This window comes from Argopecten irradians, chromosome 13 (genome assembly GCF_041381155.1).
Source record: "Argopecten irradians isolate NY chromosome 13, Ai_NY, whole genome shotgun sequence".
Taxonomy (NCBI): Eukaryota; Metazoa; Mollusca; class Bivalvia; order Pectinida; family Pectinidae; genus Argopecten; species Argopecten irradians.
In genome coordinates, this window is record NC_091146.1 from 11,213,275 (window position 1) to 11,237,580 (window position 24,306).

The window sequence follows — 24,306 nt, forward strand, 5'->3', positions numbered from 1 at the left end:
TTTGACTAATCGTAACATTGTGTAACAAGCTAAATGGCTGACAGAAGTGAGATTGATTTTCTTCTTTGATTCAAACGACCCAGTATTCAACTTCATACCCGACCCAATATATATTCGTGAGTATATTTTTTCAACGAATACATTTTTTTTTTTATAAATGGAGTTTGTCTGCGAAATTCCTCTTAAATTAAGATCATCCATTTTGTGAAAAGCTAATCAGTGTTTTAGCCAGTCAGTCTAACCTCAATACGTCGTTTTATTCTACTCTCCTTATAAATGTGCATTGATAATTTATACTACAGTATCTAGAATCATTATAGCTCATTTTGCATTAGAATGTTTTGATTGGATAAAACGTGATCACATGACATTGAAGGTGTTAGATATTTATCGAAATTGGAAGGCGAGTGAAATAACCTCTTGGAAGCTCCGCACCAGACAATGAACGTCATCTGCAACTTCAACCAAAGATATCAATGTTTCTAAAAATCTACGACTAAGATGCTAGAAACAACACAAAATATTGCGCGCAGTCATCAAATGGCTTACATCATGGAGACTTTACTCTAATTCCTGTTGAATACACAAATTTATGTGGTTTTAGTTTTGTTCGGTATAATTTTGGGACACATATAGAATTGTCTCTCTGGAACTTTTTCTTGGGAGACAATTCTAGATGTACTCAGACACAAAGGGACAGAATTATTTGATGATAGCGAACAGAGCCAAAACATCGTCATTCCGTTTTATTCAACAGTAATAACAAGAGTAGATCTATATAACTCATGTAAATAGCTGCCAACGGCGTTGTTAACTCCATCAATACGCAGTTCATGATAAAAGTCATAATGACTGTAATTAACATTTGTGCATCATTGTTGTTAAGAATTTTAGAAACATCATAGCCATTTCGGTTGGGGTTACAGATGACGTCCACATCCGGACACGTGCGGAACGTACAAGCGGCTAGCTCCCTCGGGGGTTATTTCCCCCACCATCATATTCCATTGATACATCAAACTTATTCAATATCACGTGATCACCTTTAATTTAATCGGGTCATTCTAAATGAAAGTGAGGTATAATAATTCTAGTGGTATCCCTCCATAGAGGGCCATAATTGTGTAGTATACCATAATGTAGTGTAAACTATTTAGGTACACGTATAAAGAGAGTGGAATAAAACGAGGTATTGAGGTACAATCACAAAAATTATACCCTAACTTTACATATTTCACAGTAAAATAATTTTATCTAAATATCCAAAATGGCGGAAATACAACCTTGCTTTTATTCATCAATTATAAATTGTACCATAGCTTGTGAACTCTCAGCGCCTCATAATTTGATGTAGAGTGGTGAATTTTCGCACATTATATATGTTAACATATATATCTATCAAACATTGTCTACAACAGTGTGTTCATTTCAAGTTCATAAAATACGAAATGGCGGAGCGGATATATAGCACTACGAATATGACGATTCGTTCGTTTTCCGTAAAGGAATAATGTTCAGAAGTATGATAAACTGGCTTTGGCATTTAATTAGAACACCACATAGATTTTAAATCTCTGATAAAATTGGCATATTTACAGAATTAGGTCACTGTGACCTATACGCTGACAGTAAGTTTATATTTTTACAATTTGGTTTATTTTTTGACATATCAAAGCATTTTTTGCATATCAATCATTTTCGCAAAAATCATTCAAAATATAATTTCGTTCTAGCAAATCTGGACCTTACAGAAAATTGACCATCATGTTTACCCCTCCCCCATAAGTCTGAAGAACTCAGTCTTGACCTTAATCAAATGCCATATCATGCTGTGCTAACCCCCGGGTATCTGTAAACAAAAAATAATGCTGATCAGTCAAGGCCACCAGTGGACCTAATAGGACAATCTTCCTTTCACCGTAACTTTATGTGTTTTCAGAGCCTTTTTCTTTATTTTCAGCACGTATATACTTTAAATTCGATCAATATCTACAGAAGTTGAGTTTCAATGTTATATCATAAAAAGTTGGAGATATATTGTTATGTGGAAATGGCAATTTGGTCATCATAGTTGCACAATAATCGCGATTGCTTGCAGATATCTGCGACATCACACAAATATCCGACACCACACGAATATTCCGCAGTCCCCAAAACACGTACCGCGCACACGCAGCACATCCCATACATGGAAAGCCGCCCTGACATGATCCGGACTATTAATATTACGTTAATGAATTCAAGCAAACACATCTGTTTTACGGCTACTTCTCATAATGTTAAGAAGAGGTCTTTCTAAAATTCCATATGTTGTTTCCCCTTGGACACTAGTTGTGTCTATGGTATTTTTGGATCGAGCAGTCGATTAGATTGCCGACAGGGCGCTCTCTTCGATTTGAAATTGATTGGCTTGGTTTATTATATGAACGCCCCATTATAGAGAGTGCAGATCTAAATGATTTCTCTTAGACGACAATGTTAACGATTGCCACAGTCCAGTGTTAAAAAAAAGTTTTCAATTCTGGTCACCCGTCACTAATTTTGAAGGTCATCTCACATACCTGTTAATAAAAAAATCTACCAAATTGCTAAACGTCTCTATGAGGGACCGCATCTTATGTTGAATTCCGCACCAAAAAATCGACCAAACTTTTATAAAATTATTTTAAAATTCCTTTACATATTTTATATCTATATGTATTGCCCAACCCACAGATTAAACATTTGAAACTTATGCGCCCTGAATACCCAATCAGCAGGCGCGAAACATTCACCTTTCTATGAAATCTTTTGTCTACGTGGGGCTTTCTAGGTTGATTATGCGGTCCCATTAACAACCAATGTCACTGAAGGACGGTCTACTATTTAAGTGGTGTCTTGTGTGTGTGGAGTACTAACTTCGTATTGAGGGAGCCCTTGTATAATTGTATTGTGTTTTCATGTATAGTGGAATTCTTGCCTCCTGTATAATGCTATATCACTGAAGCATGCCGTCGAAAACCAAAAGCAATACACCCCACTCGGTCACATTATACTGACAACAGCGACCTTTAAGCATCCTTCTAGATAAATCCAACCATTGCCCATTACCTTTCCGAAAGAAATTTAAGTTCTTAAAAACAATTAATAACCAGGAATTAGATATCGATGACCTCAAAAATGAGGTTGTTATAACAAACAAATAGATGCAAGATTCCATTTCGCTGTTTTGCAGTCTTGCTTAGTGATGGTTAAACTAACACGCGGTATTAATTAAGACGACGGCGGGAACATAAGAGGACCCGCGTTATGAAATTGAGCAATTGATTTATTTAAATTAAATTGTTTAGAAGGTGATGGTTAATTAATGGCATAAAACAAAAATATTTACGACTGCATAAAATCATCAATCTTGACTTACATTCCCATGTTAAAAAAAACGTTTCTGAAAGGCAGAGGGCCTTTAAATAAAGCAACTAACGCAAGAAAATTACACCATAAGAAGATTCAACATGTAATAGTCATCAAGATACTGAGTATGTGATTGTAATTTGTAGAATACCAAAATGACCTATCAACAGATATATTATTAGCCCATAGATACAACATATTAAGCTAGAAAGGGGTTTTCACCGTTGAATTGATCAGGGGAGTTTCCACAAAATGATAACGACTGTTAAAAAATTAAACTTTGTACGGGGCGTTATTTGACTAATCGTAACATTGTGTAACAAGCTAAATGGCTGACAGAAGTGAGATTGATTTTCTTCTTTGATTCAAACGACCCAGTATTCAACTTCATACCCGACCCAATATATATATTCGTGAGTATATTTTTTCAAACGAATACAATTCTTTTTTTTTATAAATGGGAGTTTGTCTGCGAAATTCCTCTTAAATTAAGATCATCCATTTTTGTGAAAAGCTAATCAGTGTTTTAGCCAGTCAGTCTAACCTCAATACGTCGTTTTATTCTACTCTCCTTATAAATGTGCATTGATAATTTTATACTACAGTATCTAGAATCATTATAGCTCATTTTGCATTAGAATGTTTTGATTGGATAAAACGTGATCACATGACATTGAAGGTGTTAGATATTTATCGAAATTGGAAGGCGAGTGAAATAACCTCTTGGAAGCTCCGCACCAGACAATGAACGTCATCTGCAACTTCAACCAAAGATATCAATGTTTCTAAAAATCTACGACTAAGATGCTAGAAACAACACAAAATATTGCGCGCAGTCATCCAAATGGCTTACATCATGGAGACTTTACTCTAATTCCTGTTGAATACACAAATTTATGTGGTTTTAGTTTTGTTCGGTATAATTTTGGGACACATATAGAATTGTCTCTCTGGAACTTTTTCTTGGGAGACAATTCTAGATGTACTCAGACACAAAGGGACAGAATTATTTGATGATAGCGAACAGAGCCAAAACATCGTCATTCGTTTTATTCAACAGTAATAACAAGAGTAGATCTATATAACTCATGTAAATAGCTGCCAACGGCGTTGTTAATCCATCCAATTACGCAGTTCATGATAAAAGTCATAATGACTGTAATTAACATTGTGTGCATCTTGTTTGTTAAGAATTTTAGAAACATCATAGCCATTTGGGTTGGGGTTACAGATGACGTCCACATCCGGGACACGTGCGGAACGTACAAGCGGCTAGCTCCCTCGGAGGGTTATTTCCCCCCACCATCATATTCCATTGATACATCAAACTTATTCAATATCACGTGATCACCTTTAATTTAATCGGGTCATTCTAAATGAAAGTGAGGTATAATAATTCTAGTGGTATCCCTCCATAGAGGGCCATAATTGTGTAGTATACCATAATGTAGTGTAAACTATTTAGGTACACGTATAAAGAGAGTGGAATAAAACGAGGTATTGAGGTACAATCACAAAAATTATACCCTAACTTTACATATTTCACAGTAAAATATTTTATCTAAATATCCAAAATGGCGGAAATACAACCTTGCTTTATTCATCAATTATAAATTGTACCATAGCTTGTGAACTCTCAGCGCCTTCATAATTTGATGTAGAGTGTGTCAATCACATATATTTATACATTGTCTACAACAAAATATTTCAATAATTTTATATGACGATTCCTTTCCGTGAACATCAGCAAAACACAAATATTATTATTGCTGTAATTTAACAGATTACAAAATAAAAAATTAAAAAATAACACCTCCCGCTCCTTCCGCTCCCTCCCCATCCCATTACATCTCATGCAATATAATATCATGATATATGACATTTTTCTTTGGTTAATTAGAACACCACATAAACTTAAATCTCTGATAATTGGCATTTTACAGAATTAGGTCACTGTGACCTATCTGCTGACAGTAAGTTATATTTTACAATTTGGTTTATTTTTGACATATCAAAGCATATCAATTTCCGCAAAAATCATTCAAAATATAATTTCGTTCTAGCAAATCTGGACCTTACAGAAAATTGACCATCATGTTTACCCCTCCCCCATAAGTCTGAAGAACTCAGTCTTGACCTTAATCAAATGCCATATCATGCTGTGCTAACCCCCGGGTATCTGTAAACAAAAATAATGCTGATCAGTCAAGGCCACCAGTGGACCTAATAGGACAATCTTCCTTTCACCGTAACTTTATGTGTTTTCAGAGCCTTTTTTCTTTATTTTCAACACGTATATACTTTAAATTGGATCAATATGTACAGAAGTTGAGTTTCAATGTTATATCATACAGAATTGGAGATACATTGTTATGTGGAAATGGTAATTTGGTATTTTATAGCAAAGTATTTGAACTATGTTATTGTCGACTTGTTATGCCTGCGTCACACAGTCCCGATATTGATATCCGATGGACATACGAATATAAAATTTTCAATTTCGGGTGAAAATCGTCCCGAAGGAGGTCTTACCCGACGTCTACACCGAAGTGACAGCCGATGAAAATACGATTTTTAAAAAAGGCTACACGATTGTATTCGAATCAAACACGAGGTCAACTCGAATATATGTTTTATAAGAATGTAGATACGAAAGCTCAAAGAAGGACACACGAATGTTGAGCGAAGGCAACACGATAGCTATACGACGTCGTGTTGTAAATATGATGTGCGTACGAAGGCAATACGAAACCCCCCGTCCTAGACAATATAGAGAATAAAAGCAAATATTAAGAAATGCAATCAAATATCGTTCAAGCTCAAACAAATGTATTGTTCTAAGCACATGCTAATAATTTAATCAATTATTCCACTTAGCAATTAAAATAAAATGTTGTAAAATTTGTAGAAGGAACATGTTGACATGTTCAAGTTTTACATGTCATAAGTGGGCGAGAAGTTTGACATGTTGTTTTTCCTATAGTATTTTTTGAAAACCACAACCTTTGACAAATTCATTCAAAATCATACAAAGGCATGGTGTATGATGCTTCATAAACATTGCAACAACACATAATTTATGCACTGTGATAATTCTCGTTTTTTCATGCTTTATTTCTTATGATGTTTAAATGAAAACATATCTGAAGAAATCATGTTATAATTGGTAATATCACTGAAAAAATGTGAAATGAAATTGTAGACCACAACTTGGCTTCTTTGTTTGATAATTAGTACTTATTTCATTGCATTTGAAACCAAAATATCATGATTTTTGGCAGTACAGATAAAATTCGTTTTGAGCTCTTATTTGACTTTATAAAACTATAGCCTATGTATTGTGAGTATTGTAATAATAGAAATATTGATAACATTAAAATCTCTTCTGGATTCGTGAGCATGCAGACTACGACACATATAACTTTAAGTGTTATAGTTTCAATGTACGTGTTATCTTGAATCAGTGTAGGATTGTTGTATTAATTATATATCTTCAAAATCTCAAAATAAATCAATAACGAATTAAGTTCTGTGCCTGCAATGGTTATTCATCTTTCTCTCAAAGTTGAAATAATAGAAGAAATATAACTGTCTGCTTTTTTCCTATTTATTATCACCATAACATATCATTTCTGCTGTTACCCATGCTGACTTAGAAATATACCCTGGTGAGTTTTATACATGTGTTCATGTGAGCGACTGAAATTACGTTGTCTTCGTCAGCACCGTAGTTCTATCGTGATGCCATCGTAATAGGATACGATGTCTTCAAGACGGTCTTACGAGGGCTTCTCGTAGTCGTGTCGCCTTCTAAAGACCATCGAATTACTTCGTGTTTTCTTCGTATTGCGTTCGTGATTATAGATGTGTTCATTGTCGCCAATGATTACATGATGGTAAGACGAAGAAGACACGAATTGCCAAGATGTCTTCACGATTGCCGTACGAAGGGCAAGATGAACACACGAATTCAACACGAAAATGAACCTTTGTGTATGGTGTTCGTATGCCAAAGGGAATTTACTTCCGAAGCATGAGAAAGTTCCCCGGCGATCTTACCATGGCTAAAGATGGCCTCGCAAATGGCCCGATGCGCCCACGAGCAGTGCCTAATTTGGAATTATTTTTTTCGTGTGTCTATCTTGTGTCGATTTCGGAAGAGTGTGACGCCAGCAAAGGCAATTTATCAAAGAAAAACGACACAGCCTATGCTTTAGTACTTTTGCTATGCTTCACGACGAGAATATAGCTAATCATTTCCCCTTATCGTATCGCAGTGTCGTCTACATTGTTTCTTTATTGTAACTTTTGCCCGGTGATCGGACACACTCTATTGTGATTGGTCGAAAATGCTCAAAGCACAGGGGATTCCTAGTTCTACTTATTATTGATTTGATTTGTGAACATTTGAAGTGGTATTCTCAGGTTAGCAATGTGTTTTGTCAAGGCCTGTCCCGGCAGTTTAGATTAATGATAAAGCGGCAAAACTCAATTTTATGATATTGTAGCTGATGAAAATCGATATAATATATGTTTTATTTCCTATTGTTTACTGCCAGAAAACGGCATTTGTAAATACTGTTTACATATAAAAAAATATGTAATATATTTATTTCATACTATCTTTATTACGAAAAATATCTTTGGAACAAAACTTATCAGGATCTATGAATACATCATTGAATAATTAATTTTTACCCAAGCAACGTCACTAATATAGGGGGATAACGTGGAAAATTATCAGTTGTTATATATTATTTACATGTTGTCCACTTTGATAGGCGCTTGGTCTTGTTTGGTTTCTTTATTACGTCCAAGTAACAGCCTGTGCCATCTAAGGACGGCCTCCCTTGGATGTTGAAACTTGCATGGGTGAAGTGCGAGATGCGTGTTTTGAGAGACTGTGGTATATTCGTATCGTGTCCTCTTGTATAGATAGCAATTTAAATAAAAAAGCCTAAAGGTTAATTTTTTATTATTAATCTTTCAGAAAAAAAAGAACAGAACCATTCAGGTTGTCAGAACAAATGACTAACACAGAGAGCATTTACATAATTGGAACATATGTACAAACGAAGACAAACACAACAGTGACATAACCGTTTATCAGATGTAATTGTAGTTTGTACAAAAAAGTCTCCAGATATCCCGGTTTAACCTGTTGGGAGTGAATTCGCTTATAATTATGTGCTATTGGAGTGGAAGAGACATTTAGAAAGTTATATTACATGCTATCAAGTAAGATTAACAACCTAATTTGAAACGTCCTAGCAAAGGCCCGTCTACACTGACTTTTACAAACCTTGTCATCGTATTTGGGAACTGAACTCAGATACAGACTACTAATTTAGGTTCAGAGCATATTATCAAGATGGATAGAGCAACTTTAGTGAATTGAATATGGATCAACGACAGAAAGCTGGAAAACCAATCGTGTTAGATGTCAAAGAAGACCATGTCATGCTCAGATGGGATAGACCGGAAGACAAAAATGTGAAGATTTACGAAATTATATTCAGATCACAAAATGATGGTACATGGTCCCGACCTATTTTTACGGAAAATGCCGATACATTCTACAAGGTTGACGGACTGAAACCTGCAACAAGATATCATTTTAAAGTCAAGACGCATTACGAATCAGGTGGAGGGGTATACAGTGAAGAAAGTGATATCGCTAGGACTTTGGGCGCAGAATTGGCGGATACAAACAGCTGTACCATGGATTCTTCAACACAACCCGGTAAACCAGCTGCTCTTGATGTTGGTTTTGACTACGTTGCTATTGCTTGGGGAAAGCCCGACAGAGGAGACGTCGAATGTTATGAAATAAAAATGAAGACCACAGCCGACCGGTCTTGGTTCAAAACCCCTTCCTTCACAGACGGCAGCGTACCATACAAAGTAGTTAATGACCTCGCGCCAGGAACGGAATACGAGTTTAAGGTTCGTGGTCATTTTGATGAAGATGAAGGTCAGTTCAGCGACAAAAGCAACCCGATTATGACAAAACAACCCTCAGTGCTGACGGCTGATATTGCGAGAACAACATTGGCTAAACTGATGACGCGAAAACCAGGGAAGCCTTGCAGTCTTGCGGTATATAGCGACTCCGTTGATTTACGTTGGGATGCCCCTTCCGAAAAAAATGTTTCCTATTACGAGTTGAAATCAAAGATCTTAAGAAGAAAAGCATGGGACAAGGTGCCCGTATTCACTGACGATGATAAAACGTTTCTACGGGTGACGGGACTGGAGTCTGAATCACAATATGTGTTTAAAGTTCGAGCACATTTCCAGGAGGAAGAAGGACAATTTAGTGATGTAAGTGATATAATTTCAACATCAGGAAACATGAATATGGAGGAACAATCGATGTCGGTACTGGAGTTTCAAGATAAATATCCACCCGCTAAAGATGTCTCATTTGGATTTACCTCAGACAGTCCAGCGGGTTATCGCGTACCATATCATCCTGATAGAGACAATCCCGAACACATTGGACATTGGCACTATATGGCTAGGGAAACATATGGGCCTTTGGTTCACAGTCGCAAAGATGGTTACCTGTTTCATGGTTCCTCTGTAGATTCATTCCCTGTTAATGAACGGCTACCTCCAGCTCAAATTCAGGATATACATTACAACAATCAAGTCTCAAAAGGTAAGTAGGTAATTAGGGGAGAATCGAAATTATTTGCCTTGCTCAGTTAATGCCTTAGCAACGGTTTGTTTGTTTATTTGATTAATCAACGTCCAATTCATAGCAAAGGTCATTTAAGGACGGCCTCCCGTGTATGCGGTATGTGGCTTCTTGAATGTGTGAAGTGGAATTTGTTTGTTTGATTAATTAACGTCCTACATGTATTTACAGTCAGGGTCATGTAAGGACGACTTCCCGTGTATGCGGTGTTTAGCGTGTACGTAGTGCGGCGTGAGTGTTTTGGGAGAATGCGGTATATATTGTGTCCTCTTATATAGTGGAACTGTTGCCCCATTTATAGTGCATTGTCACTGACGCATGCTGCGGAAGACACCAAACAACGCACCCCCCCCCCCAATATACTGACAACGGGCGAACAAGTCGTCCTACTCCCTGTAAGCTGAGCGGTAAGCAGAAGCAGAAACGTCTTCTTTGATAGACTTAGGTGTGTCTCGGACAGGAGACAGAACCGAGAACCAACCTCTAGGGGAGTCGCCTTTTACGATCATGCAATAGGGGCGCAGGTACAATTCTAACGCCCTTCCTGCATGGCCAAGCTGTGTGTTCTGGGAGAGACAGTGGTATCTTGCATAGTGTTGTGTGTTCGCGTATATTGGAACACTTGCCCTATTTTTAGCGCTTAATCATGCGGTCGAAGACAGCAACACACCCCATACTATCAAATTACTCTGACAACGGGGAACCAGTCGTGCCACTCCCTATATGCTGAGCAGTACGCAGGAACAGAAACTACCAATTTTAAAGACTTTGTTCTTAACATAATTTCAAGCGATCAAATTGCTGAAAATTTTTAAAGTTTTTAATGCTCAGATATAAAATATACTTAACTAGGTCACTATGACCTACTTTTTGAATTTTTCTTCAGTTTTCTGAACTGAAATTCACAAACCAAATATTTGAAGGCAAAAACTGCAAAAAATGTAATCTCTATTCTAATATTTAAAGATGCTCCGTCGCGGATAATTGGTATTTTTTCTCTATAGAAATAAGCAGCAGACGCTGGAGTAATTTTCTTCAGTTAAAAAAAGTTACTTACTTTACACCGTTACCACCATTGAAAAGTTTGAGCTTCTAATGTTACGTCAAGATAAACATTCTAAAAATAATGTATTATTGCATCCCGTACAAAATATTCATGGTACTATATCCTAGATGCAATGAAGGTCCGATGCACCAAAGGCAGAATGAATTATTTTTTGTTATATTATTGATGTGTTAATTAGACATATATACACAGTTAAACACCAATTACTGTTCAAATTATAAGTGTTATTTATGCACTGTCGGCGGTGGAGCATCTTTAATTAATTAGGACTTACACAATGAAAATGTGAATTTACGCCCTTTGGACTTTTGACCTCTGAACTTACCATGATCACAGTAAAATTAGATATTCTAATTAATCTTACAACATGCAGCTGACCCTAAGGTATCTTCATGCAAAATAATTTGCTTATTACTGAGTGGCCGTGTGAAACGCCCCAAAGTGATATTCCTCCTTTCTAGTCGGGCAGGTACGTTTTTATGTCACCTGAGACGAAGTCTCAAAGTGCCCTATTCTAATTGCCTTTAGTACCGTCGTGCGACGATAAACAATTTACATGTGTTTGACTTCTTCTCCAAAAACTGCTGAGCCAATTTTGTTGAAATATTGCTGAAACCTTCCATGGCCATAGGTCAACAAAAATTGTGAATTATATGATCCCAGCCCCCATGAGCTTGAGGGGGGTGTGGCCAAAAGGGGTCATATACTTCTAAAATCTTCTGAAATTCCAGAAATGGAAGAATCAAATACTATTCTTAGATGGAAAGGTCTTAATGTCCTTTTACAAAAACTGTGAATTATATGACACTAGGGTCTCACGTTTACCCTTGGTGAGGGGATCAAGTTTACACTAAAGCACATTTTTTACCATTACTTGGTCATTTGTAGCTAGGGAATAAGTGAAATGTTGTCAGAATTATCAGTATGAATGGTCATTGAATCCTATTTAACATTTTTTCACGACTGACCCCTACAGGGGGACATGAGGAGTGTGGGCCAAAAGGGTTCAAATAGGCTCTAAAACTGTATAAATCTTCTTCTAAAAATTTCCCTGCAGGTAGGGCGTAAGAATTGTACCTGCTGCCCCTATTGCATGATCGTAAAAGGCGACTAAATTTAGGATCTTCATCTTTCAACCAGACTGCATGACAGAAGACAGGTGTTTGTAGAAAGACTTAAATGAAAGATAAATACTCCTTTCGGTTATATTTTTCTGTCAAATTAAAAAACTTTTTTACTGTACTGTGTACGTCTATAGAAGTCTAATTAGGAATTCACCAAGGGAGTTTACAGATAAAATTTGTTTATATATTACCACGAAATGAAAGTTTTGGTACACATTAGTTTTGGGTAAGCAAATTATGGCTATTTTTTATAGAAACCTTAAGACATGTTTTCAAGTTTAAAAAATACTCTGTTCATCTAGAAAAAATATTTTAAATATTGTTATACACTGGCATGATTAACCATGTTTAATTGTTACCATTCAAGATTTTGAGCATTATTCTGGAGATTTAATTTTATCAGATTCCATTCATTGATTATTTTCTATTTTTCCCACATTATGCTATGTTGCTTGTTTTCCTATGTTTCGTACCTTGTGCGCCGTTTACATTGCGCCGTCCGCCGTTAAACAGTGAGTGCGCCGTCCTTAACTTTTCACAAACTCTTTTCTCAATTTAGGAGGTGTTCTATATAACATGTACATTGTCCCGACAAAGTGTATGCATGTTTGTAATCGGATCCAAAAACTTTAAAGGACATACTTCCTTTATCAGTTTACCTGCAGTTGGCTGAACTTGCAATACTCCTGACATGGTTAAGATGTGTAAACATGGCCGCCACAGGCGCCATTTAAACATATTTGCGAAAAGGGTTCTGTGTTAGGTTTAATGAACTGTTTGGTTTAAATTATAAAAAACATTAAACAAATTAATTGATTTGATACGGGTCAGCCATAACAATCGCCACATGTGTAACTATATTTAACAACGAATAAATCCCTCCAATTTTAGATGTTGATTTGCTGATACAGTTTAAAAGATTGTTGATTAGTTGTCATGGTAAGCCGACAAACGTGAGGTTAAAGTTCGGGTCAATCCGAAAATCCAAAGGGGGATGGCCGCCACAGGAGGATCTTAGTCCATCACATTTTCTTCCAAAGTTCTACGGTCCTGATTTGGCTTGAACTTGCTTGAAATTGATCCTGACATGGTCCCGACAAAGAGTTTCGTTATTTTTCGGGCGCGTTGCGAAATCCAGATGCCGCCACAGCGTTATACTTTTCACATTTTAAACTTGCTTCTCAAGTTGGATACCCCAGTGGATGAGCTGAAAAAACTTACCATGATATGATCCTGACATGGTCCCGACCAAAGTGTTGTTATTATTCGTTCGTCGATCCGAAATCCTAAGATGGCCAGCCCCATAGGGCGCCATTCTTGAAAACACATTTTGAACGTCATGCTCAAGTCTATAGGCCGGTTCGATTTCGCTGAAACTGCATGAAATGACTCCTGACATGTCCAGACACAAAGTGGTGTTTTATTTTTCGGGTCGATCCTGAACATCACAAGATGGTCCGCCACAGCTCGCATCGTGAAAACACATTATGAACGTCTTCTCAAATGTATACTGACCCAGTGCGATTTGGCCTGAAAACTTTGCCATGAAAATGATCCCATGGTCCCGACAAGTTTTGCTTATTTTTCGGGTCGAATCTGGAAATCCTGGACACAGTCTCCATCCTTGAAAACACATTTTGTTCTGTCTTAAGTTCTACCGGTGCAATTTCGCTTGAATAACTTGCATGAAATGATCCTGACATGGTCCAGACAAAGTGTGTTAATTTGTTTTCGGCGGGGGTCAATCCAAAAAGAAAATTAAAAAAAAAGATAAAAAACAACCTGAAACAAGATGGGCCAGTACACAGACCACCATCTTGAAAACACATTTTGAACATATTCTCTCGAAGATCTCAAATGAAATGATACTACAATGTGCGTCCAGGACAAGAGGTATTGTTAATCTCCAGTGAGTTGATCCTAAATCGTGATTGAATCAACCACTGACACTTAATGAATTATACATTAAGTTCCTATATTTAAAAAGGCCCCTCCTTGTTATGAAAATAAAATTTTGTTGAAAGAAAATTGAAAATGAGATCCTGGACATGATCCTGTTTGACAAAGTGACCCACGCCACTATAGACAACAATAGCTATATACAAAAATATACAAGGTGCAGTCAGATATGTACCGTAAAAGGCCCTTTGGGCCTCTTGTTTTCTATTAACTTACATTAATAGCCAAGGCTTGAATTTAACACAGAAACTGCATAAATTATTTTATCCCCCCAGGACCACATTTGTTCACATAACCCACATGATGACTGGTAGTCCCCCCACATAGAACTCCTAAGACCCAACACATTGATTGGTGTTCCCCCAATACACATGTTTCACTATAAAGACCCACTACCACTGATAGTGTGTTAGACTGTACCATAAGGACTCAAGACACTTAGAACCCTGACGTGGTGTCCCCCCCCCCTAGACTACCTCATGGACCCTCAACTGTTTTGATGTCTCTAGAACATCTGTCCTCATCTAATGACCCTGACTGAGTGGTGCCTTAAGGACCACCTGACCAAATATGACCCTTTGACTGATGGTGCAGTAAGACACGACCTTGCCTACTAATATGGACCCTCTGATGGGGTGTCGCCCTAAGGACACCTGTCCTTATAATGGAACCCTGGACTGTATGAGTGTCCACCCAATACCTGTCTCTAATTCAATCTGACCCTGGACTGTTGGTGTCTCCCTAGACACCTATTCCTACATTTGACCCTGACATGTTGGCAAGAGGTGTTTTGTTTAACGACTTTTGACAGAGTCCTGTGCCGTTTTTATGATTGGGAAAAAATGTTCAGGCATATTGGGGGAAATTGGGAAAATATGTACAAAATCACAGAAAAAATAACACACAAAATCAACAATTCAGTTTTTTAGATGTGATCCTTAGCCCTTTGACTTTACAAAAGGTACCAATACAGGTACTGTAAGGCTGCGAAAATGAAAAATACAGGACAATTTAGTTGTCGTTAAAGATTTGTTGAAAAAATCACAGTCTGAAGTGTCCTACCAGGTATGAGACTATTAATGTTTACATCCAAAGTTTATCGGTGTTATTTATCACATACATATTCAATCGAACTTCTTTTTAGACAGTAAAATTTGTGAACAAAGATCTCCAACATGGTCCCGTTTTTCTTTTTAGTATTCAGTCCTTTGAAGTCATCAACCAACTACTCCCGATCTGTAGAATTGAAATTTTATACTTCAATATGTAGTGTGCTAGAACACCTCATTCACAACCCTCACACCAGACTGCCGTTGTGAAAGTCGGATTCTCTTTGGTGTCAGAAATATTGTTCAATCAGAGAGAAACCCACTTTCCCACAACAGCATTGGAAGATGCTGGGGATTGCCCATGCTAGCTCAAATAGAAGCATGACAGAGGGGAAAACATTTGTTGTAAAAATTGGTCCGTCATGAAGCGGTCTGTATGTATGTCTTGAAGTTTCATTCAATCTTCTCATATTCGCTGCAAAGCCGACAAAATTAAAAATGTGGACTATCAGCACAATCTGTCAGTCGTGTTTAAAAAAATTTAAGTCTTGAAAATCAGAGGAATTATAATGATAAATGATCACTACTGCAAAAACCTGCCAAGTGATCTATATTTCGCAATACTATATGATAATTTTTCCGTAATACTAGCTAACGTTTATCTCATAAAACCGTGATATTGAAGTTATCTAGCTAACGTTTATCCTAATCTGAAAATTTAGTAGGTAAACACAAAGATTCATTTTTTAAGATTAATTTAATTTAGAACACTTAACTTAAGGATTGATTTAAATAAAATAACTGAATGGACTTACTCTACTACCTCATCCTGGCTGTGGTGACTGTAGTACACATAGTCTTTCTTTCAATATCGGACTCAATTAGAGAACACTGTAGTACTGAACAGTGTCCCCCTATTTGACATGTTCTGGGTGATGGGGGGGGGGGGGGACCCTCGGGCTGATGGATCCACCTAGATCTGTTTGATTCAGCTCATAGGACCCTGGACTGGTCATGCGTGTTGACTGAGAATTGTAGACATACTACTGTGACTTAATGACCAGTTTGGTGTCCGAAATTTTTCAAATTCCCCCCTAGACACCTGTTGACCCTCACTGTTGGTGTCCCCTTAAGACACCTGTCCTCACCTGTCCTCACAGTGACCCTGACTGTTGGTGTCCCCCTAGACACCTGTCCTCATATGACCCTGACTGTTGGTGTCCCCCTAGACACCTGTCCTCATATGACCCTGACTGTTGGTGTCCTCCTAGACACCTGTCCCAAAATCACCCTGATTGTTGGTGTCCCCTAAGACACCTGTCCTCATATCACCCTGACTGTTGGTGTCCCCTACGACACCTGTCCTCATATGACCTTGACTGTTGGTGTCCCCTATACACCTGTCCTCATGATCATATGACCATGACTGTTGGTGTCCCATAAAACACCTGTCCTCATATGACCCTGACTGTTGGTGTCCCCTAAGACACCTGTCCCCATATGACCCTGACTGTTGGTGTCTCCTTAGACATCTGTTCTCATATGACTCTGAGTGTTGGTGTCCCCTAAGACACCTGTCCTCATATAGATCTAGAGCTGTTATCATATATCGGCATCGTGATATATCACGATTGTAGACAAGAGACGACGATATCGTTAAAAAAACTTATATCTACGATATTGTCGTCAGCTGTAACCCATCATGCGTTAGTTGGAAAGGAAACTGATTACAAGTTGACAACTTAGTTAAATAATGTTTGAAAGCATCTCGCCGAATATTGGTAAATCAGTCAGTGTTTACTAAAATAGCAACACAGTTATACATTGTGTACTGTGTAGTGTGGTCAACTCTATATTGTACTTTCATGATTGGTCCCCCAAACATGACTTACCTGGTATATTTCATAAATTCCTTTTATATTTTACTCGGCAAAAATCGCGATATTATCTTGACGATATCGTCAAATTTTGACGATATCGCGATGCACATTTTCTCTACGATAACAGCTCTATCCTCATATGACCCTGACTGTTGGTGTCCCTAAAGACACCTGTCCTCATATGAACCTGACTGTTGGTGTCCCTTTAGACACTTGTCCTCATATGACTCTGACTGTTGGTGTCCCCTAAGACACCTGTCCTCATATATATACATGACCCTGACTGTTGATGTCCCCTAAGACACCTGTCCTTATATGTCCCTGACTGTTGGGTGTCCCCTAAAACACCTGTCCTCATATGACCCTGACTGTTGGTGTCCCCCTAGACACCTGTCCTCATATGACCCTGACTGTTGGTGTCCCCGTAGACACCTGTCCTCATTTGACCCTGACTGTTGGTGTCCCTCTAGACACCTGTCCTCATATGACCCTGACTGTTGGTGTCCCCTAAGACACCTGTCCTCATATGACCCTGACTGTTGGTGTCCCCCAATACACCTATCCTCATTTGACCTTGACTGTTGGTGTCCCCTAAGACACCTGACTTCATATGACCCTGACTGTTGGTGTCCCCTAAGACACCTGTCCTCCTATGATCATGACTGTTGGTGTCCCCTAAGACACCTGTCCTCATATGACCCTGACTGCCCCCTAGACACATTTTATGACTTTAAGTGTCACAATTTAGGTGATTTTGACTAGATGTATTCTTGACGCTTGCCTCATGAACCTGCCTATTGTATGAAATGTGTCCTCCACAATACACACCCTTCCATCCCAGACTAAGTTCTAGCTAACATGAGCTGTGTGTTGTACCTAGATATATTGTGTCATTATATTTAAACAATAGGAAATGATAGGTAATCATCTATTTATATACATACAGTGCAGTCCTGATGATTTGCCAAATGTGTTATTTATTATTAACCAGATATAGACATTGAGTTATTAGCATTTATTTCCTGGTGATATTAACATCTGGTCTGTGTAGCATATTTAGTCCATGTAGAAGAGCAGGTAAGACTATCAGGCACCATATCTAACTTTTAACTTTTACTATTAATTTATATGTTTGTTTGAATTGTCATATCTCCTTAACCGCTAATCAAATGTTGTATATTTACAATTCCAAGGTCGTACAAACAGTCAGTGAGGAAACAATCGCAACAACTCAGACTGGTCTGTTTCTCAATTTCATCAATTATTTCAGCTTGACTGTTGAAGCTTTGTTTTGTTTGTTTTTTTGTTTTCGTCCTCTTACATGTGTAACAGCCAGGATCATTTAGTGATGTTTCCAGGTTTAGGAGGTAAAGCCAGAGTACCCATAGGAAAAAACACCCTTCAACAGTCAGTGCCTGACAACTACAACAGTCAGTGCCTGGCAACTACAACAGTCAGTGCCTGGCAACTACAACAGTCAGTGCCTGGCAACTACAACAGTCAGTGCCAGCTGGCTACTATTCCACTCGTGTTAATAGAATCTTTCCCTACCTTGAAGGTGTGACACTGACAATGAAATCACAATCCGAGGGAGAATTCATGAACAAGCCTCCAATTGCACATTCATGAATTCCCATGAGGGATGTGATTTTGTTGTCACACCTTGAAGGAAGGGAATGATTATTTTCCACACATACAATAGAAAGGATGAGACCACAAAATAACTATTCTCAATGTGACAAGAACATTGGTCTATCAACTACATTTTACGGTTACACTAGATGAATTCATGATGTCATGTCCTTGTTTTGCTGGAATTTCTGGTTCAAAAGGTTAGCAGTCGACAGTCACATAATCTGTCATATCCTAGATGTTGACAGAGAAATTTTTCACACCCAAATGTGTTAAAGTCTCAATAGTTGATGAGGATATATATACCTAGTAGCTATGCTGTTCACCAACAGACCTTGCCGTTCCACGTACAGGTAAAATGATTTAGCTACTACATTACTCTCTCTATTACAGGCAAAGCAATGCAAATAAATTGGTTTTGTTATATAAGAAATTGTATAATTGTCTTTCTCAATTTTTGATCTGAATGTTTCAGATTAATGCAAATCATCAGTGCACTTTGATTGGTTGATATGGAGCTTGAGGACATGGATATGAAGTATGATTTAAAATCGACCAAGCGCGGCTTAGTGTACATCATTGTGAATGAGAGGTTTACAGCCGAGGGCTACCCGAACAGGATCGGAGCCTATACAGACTACAAAAACATGAAAAAACTCTTCAAGCCTCTCAATCTTAAACTGATGACATACTATGATAAAACTGCGGAGGAGATCAAGAGTATTTTACGAAGTGGTAAGTATGAAAAAAAGTCTGAAAGAATAATATCAAGGGAGACTGTATTCGCTGCAAATAGCGCACCTCCCCCGCCTCTCCCCCTATAAGTTATATATATATAAATTCCCCCATCCCATGGATTTAACAATGTTTTATACATGTGATGCCTCTGACAAGAGTATTGTATCCCATATTACATGATGAGCTTTAAAGGGACAATTCAGTCTAATAGAACATTAAAATTGTGTACATATATCGGACAAACACAGTTTTAATGGAAATTAGATCAGTCATTTTTACTGTGATATGCCAGAAAAGCCTATAGTGGTGAAATCCGTGTGAAATGTTCAAACTCGCTCGCTGTCCGCCATTACACATTGTGGTCGAACATCTTGTATACTGAACCCTGTCCCTTGCTCGTAGATTAAAGCAACTTTTGTCTAGAACTGCTCAAATCGATCTGACAGTAGTGTGTTCACCTTTTTAGGTGAAATGTCTTGCCTAAAATTTCATTCTATCACCTCCTCAGTGGTTATGTAGTTCATTTGTTTAACGTGCATGACTTTGGCTCAGGTATGGGTACAGGGTACATATTGTACCTGCTTAATCATATTGATCAACGATTTGTAATTACAACGATATCAATCAAAATACTAAACAACGATGTGGAATTTGTCAATATTTTGTGTTATGTGTTTCATAAGAAATATAGAACGATACATTTATTCCACATTTTGCTTCTTGGTTATGTAAAAGAATTAGCCTGAGTGAATTGTCCATTTAACAAGTGAATCACAATATAGTAATGTGTCTCAAAGGTTAAAAGCCATATGCATGTTTACTGTACAGTAACAGATAATATGTCATGAGTACAGAAAGAGTTAAAATATGGCTGACATTTCATCCACAACTCAAAATTTTGGTTCACTAATAAGCCCCCCTCCCACCTTTCAATTCTTGAAGCGCCCTGGACACATGTACCATTGATTAGGATACTAGTATAAGGAAGAGTAACACTGTATGACTATATGTTGCTTGTAATAGAATGTACATATATTTCTTTTGATTTGATACTTAAAATGAAATAAAAAATATAGCCAGTAAGAATTACATTCACTATTGGGAATAATAATCACTAATCTTATAAGCATTTTTATATTATTATACAGTCGAGACTGTCTGAGCGACCCCCTGCATGTAGCGACTCCAGATCCCTGTCTTATGTGACCTTACTTGAGACCCCCCCAACGTATTTTGCTATATAATGGGTCTGTTTTCAGTGACTCCCTGTCTTACGTGACAAGCGACCATGTTTTTACAACCCAAACATCATAAAAAGTCTGTCTTGAGCGACTTTTCATTCGCCTGAGGCCATAATTATGATAGATAAAGAGGTGTGAACATCGAACTAAACATCGACTGTTGACTACGATAAGAGTACATTACTGTGTAACCAGTTTTGACGGATCTTGAAAGATCGTTTTTTTCCACAAAATTTTGACTTAAACTATTAAAAAGGCTAGATATCATTCAGATATCTCTCAATACTAAACAATGGTAAACATTGACAATTAATAACGGAACACATTTAATAAATCGGCATGTTTTATTTTGCCTACCGTCAGCTGACCGTATCATCCTATGGCTTGGCGTGGATTAGGCGTGGGTGACTCTCTTCTTGTTTTGTACATGGCATTTACGACCAAACATAATTTCGTTCTTTGATATGAGTAAACAGTCATTATAACTGCCATCCCATAGTCAGAAACCCTATATTTTCTTCATAACATCAAAAAGTCTTTTAAGGTTCATGTAATGGTTTTAACCAGTGATATTTTGCAAGCCTAAAACATATTACTGTGCTGCTATTGAACAGAACTAATTTCATTAATTGTTGGTATATACCCTGGCTAACTGTCAGTCTTACTGTTGATAAGTAATTTGTGAAGCTGCTTGTAAATTTCAGTAAAATAAGAGAAAAATGTATATTTTCGTGTGAATTGCATTGATGGCACCAAATAAACATGCTATCGTGTTCAGTAGTGACTATGCCAGGTACTCCAACAGTTTGTTTGGCAAAATCGGACCAGCGAATAGCGCAGGAGTCTATTGTTGTAAATGCAAATGGCTGCTTTAAATGGCGGATCACAAATATAGCATATAAGAAGACATTTTAATTGATACAAGTGTTCTTATATACACTATAGGGTACTCTGAACATGACAAGAAGAATATTTATGAAAAAAATAGTTAAATTGAGGACTTTGAGGCTCTTTCCGGAAATTTGCATTTTTCGCCCCAAACAGATTGTTTGAACTATTTTTTTCGTGAAGAGTCTTCTTGTTATGTTCAGAGTACCTTATGGTGTCTATAAAAACATTTGTATCAATTGAGATGGCTTCTTATATGCGATATTTTTGATCCGCCATTTATAGCAGCCATTTGCATTTACTACACTAGGCTCCGGCGCTATTTGCTGGTCCGATTTTGCCAAACAAACTGTTGGAGTACCTGGCATATTCACAACTGAACACGATGGCATGATTATTTGGTTCCATCAATGCAATTCACACGAGTTCTATGTCTTCTCCAGAAATCTACATTTTTCTCATATTTTACTGTATTTTACACGCAGCTTCACAAATAACTTATCAACAGTAAGACTGACAGTTAGCCAGGGTATATACCAACAATTAATGAAATTAGTTCTGTTCAATTGCAGCACAGTAATGAGTTTTAGGCTTGCAAAATATCACTGTTTAAAGCCATTACATGAACCTTAAGAACAAATGCACATGACTTGGGCTTCTGTAATGGCCGCCATTTGGTAGCAGTGTACAGTAGATTCGTAAAATTCAGCAAAATAAAGCCCAGGTTTTAAAATGGTACCTCTACTGTACAGTTAGCCCGAGATACTCTGGCCCTGACACCAGACTTAGACATTATGACAAATAGTGTCTGGTTTAGGGCCAGAGCGCAGTAGTACTCGAAAACCTGGAATAAGCCGACACCGTTTGGTATCAGGCCAGGTCATCTCCGATTCAGGCTACTTATAAAATATTACCACCGAGAATCGCCACTTACTTTGGTCTTTTCAACAAATGAATAATTTATCTTCTCATAGCCATCCATTTCATCACGAATGCACGGTTCTATTGTGTCAACACATTAGTTTCTTTTTCGCAGCTTTAAATTTCCCTCGTCGTCGTCGCCATTTTCTAGTAGTATGCAAATCACCTTAATATCGACGGATTGTAATATTTGGGTAGATATAATATTCATTTGTTGAATAGACTAAAGTTAGTGGTGCTTCTCGGTGGTCAGTCTGAATCGGAGATGACCTGGCCCGATACCAAACGGTGTCGGCTTATTCCAGGTTTTCGAGTACTACTGCGCTCTGGCCCTAAACCAGACACTATCTGTCATAATTGTTTTGCAATGGTTGTTTTCTGACAAGTGTGATTTTTGTATTTTTTTTCAAGCCTGAAAAACCATGACACAAATATTTTTTTTAATTGCAAAAAAATGAGATTTTTAACCCAAAATCCCCCCTCCAGATAGATTTTTTTTCTTGAACAAAGTTTAAAACCAAGCATCAATGTATGTCTGCTTGTAATTTATAACTAGATCTAAATGATTTTTAATTAAATAAAAAATTCCTTTTTTTAAAAAAAAAAAAAAAAAATTATTATTATTTTTTATTTATCTTTTAAAAAATCAGGTAATTGATATATTTATAATGAAGAATAAATTAACAGACAATTAAAGACAGATTTTTGTACAGTGATGTTGCGGATGAACTTGGACTGCCTTAAGTGACTCCCTGGCTTATGTGACTTTTTTGTGATGGTCCCTTGGAAAGTCACATAAGACAGTCTCGACTGTATTATATATAATTCATAAGAGTTTTTATTTTCATGTAGAATTTGTAGGTTTAATTGGGAATTTTAGCTCACCTGGTCCGAAGCACCAAGGTTAGCTTAATGCGATATTGCATTGTCTCAATTATAAGAATTGAATTGACTTCTTCATGACAGCTGGTCAGAATTTTTAAAAATTTGACTGGTAACATCCTTTTAGGGTTCTGACTAAAAGTTTTACAAATGGTAGGGCTGACCTGAGGGGTGGGGCCAAAAGTGGTCAATTTGGCTATTTCCATGTAAACGGCTTTTTTATCCCCTTAACTCCCAAATACAACAAACTACGCCAATAACGTGTCGGTGTTCAATAAACCGATCGGCGACTTTTCCTTGTACAGAGAAGATAGTCATCAATTTAGCAGTTAAAAAATTACTTTTCAAAGTTTTGTAAGCATGTGTTATATGCTGATTGTTTTCTTGGAATGCCATTCTTATATTCAGTTTTTATGATTTTTAACAAATCTGAGTCAGCAAATTTTTATGTGATAATAATGGTCCTCCGTCCATCCTTCTGTCCGTTAACGATTCCTGTTACCACTATTTCACAGAATTAAAAGTACTGAAGGGATCTGTCACAAATTGTACATGCAGGTTCTCCAAGGGTTCTAGTTGTACAAATTGCATTTTCGAACCAATCGGTGAACACGATGGCTGACAGGACGCTATCTTGGATTTTGATAATTGAAGTTTGTTACCGCTATTTCTCTGAAAGCACTGAAGCGATCTGTCTTAAATTTTTAGTATGTTTGAAAAAGTTTGAAAAGCTGAAAAAAGATCCCTCTTTCCATTATCAGACATAGATCATTCTTTTTTGGGTGCCAAGATCCGTCTGGGATCTCTTGTTTGTTTTCTGTGTCCATTATACA

At 37.3% G+C, this 24,306-nt stretch overlaps 1 protein-coding gene and 1 pseudogene across 1 annotated transcript; both read left to right on the forward strand.

Annotated features, from left to right (window-relative positions):
* On the forward strand, positions 1–18,735 carry LOC138305592 (myomesin-3-like). Its single transcript, XM_069245895.1, has 3 exons — positions 1–116; positions 8,381–10,054; positions 18,530–18,735. The coding sequence occupies exons 2-3, from the start codon at positions 8,791–8,793 to the stop codon at positions 18,733–18,735; spliced, it is 1,470 nt and encodes a 489-aa protein (XP_069101996.1). The 5' UTR covers positions 1–116; positions 8,381–8,790.
* LOC138305904 (uncharacterized) overlaps positions 18,165–24,306 on the forward strand; it is an 11,821-nt pseudogene continuing 5,679 nt past the window's right edge.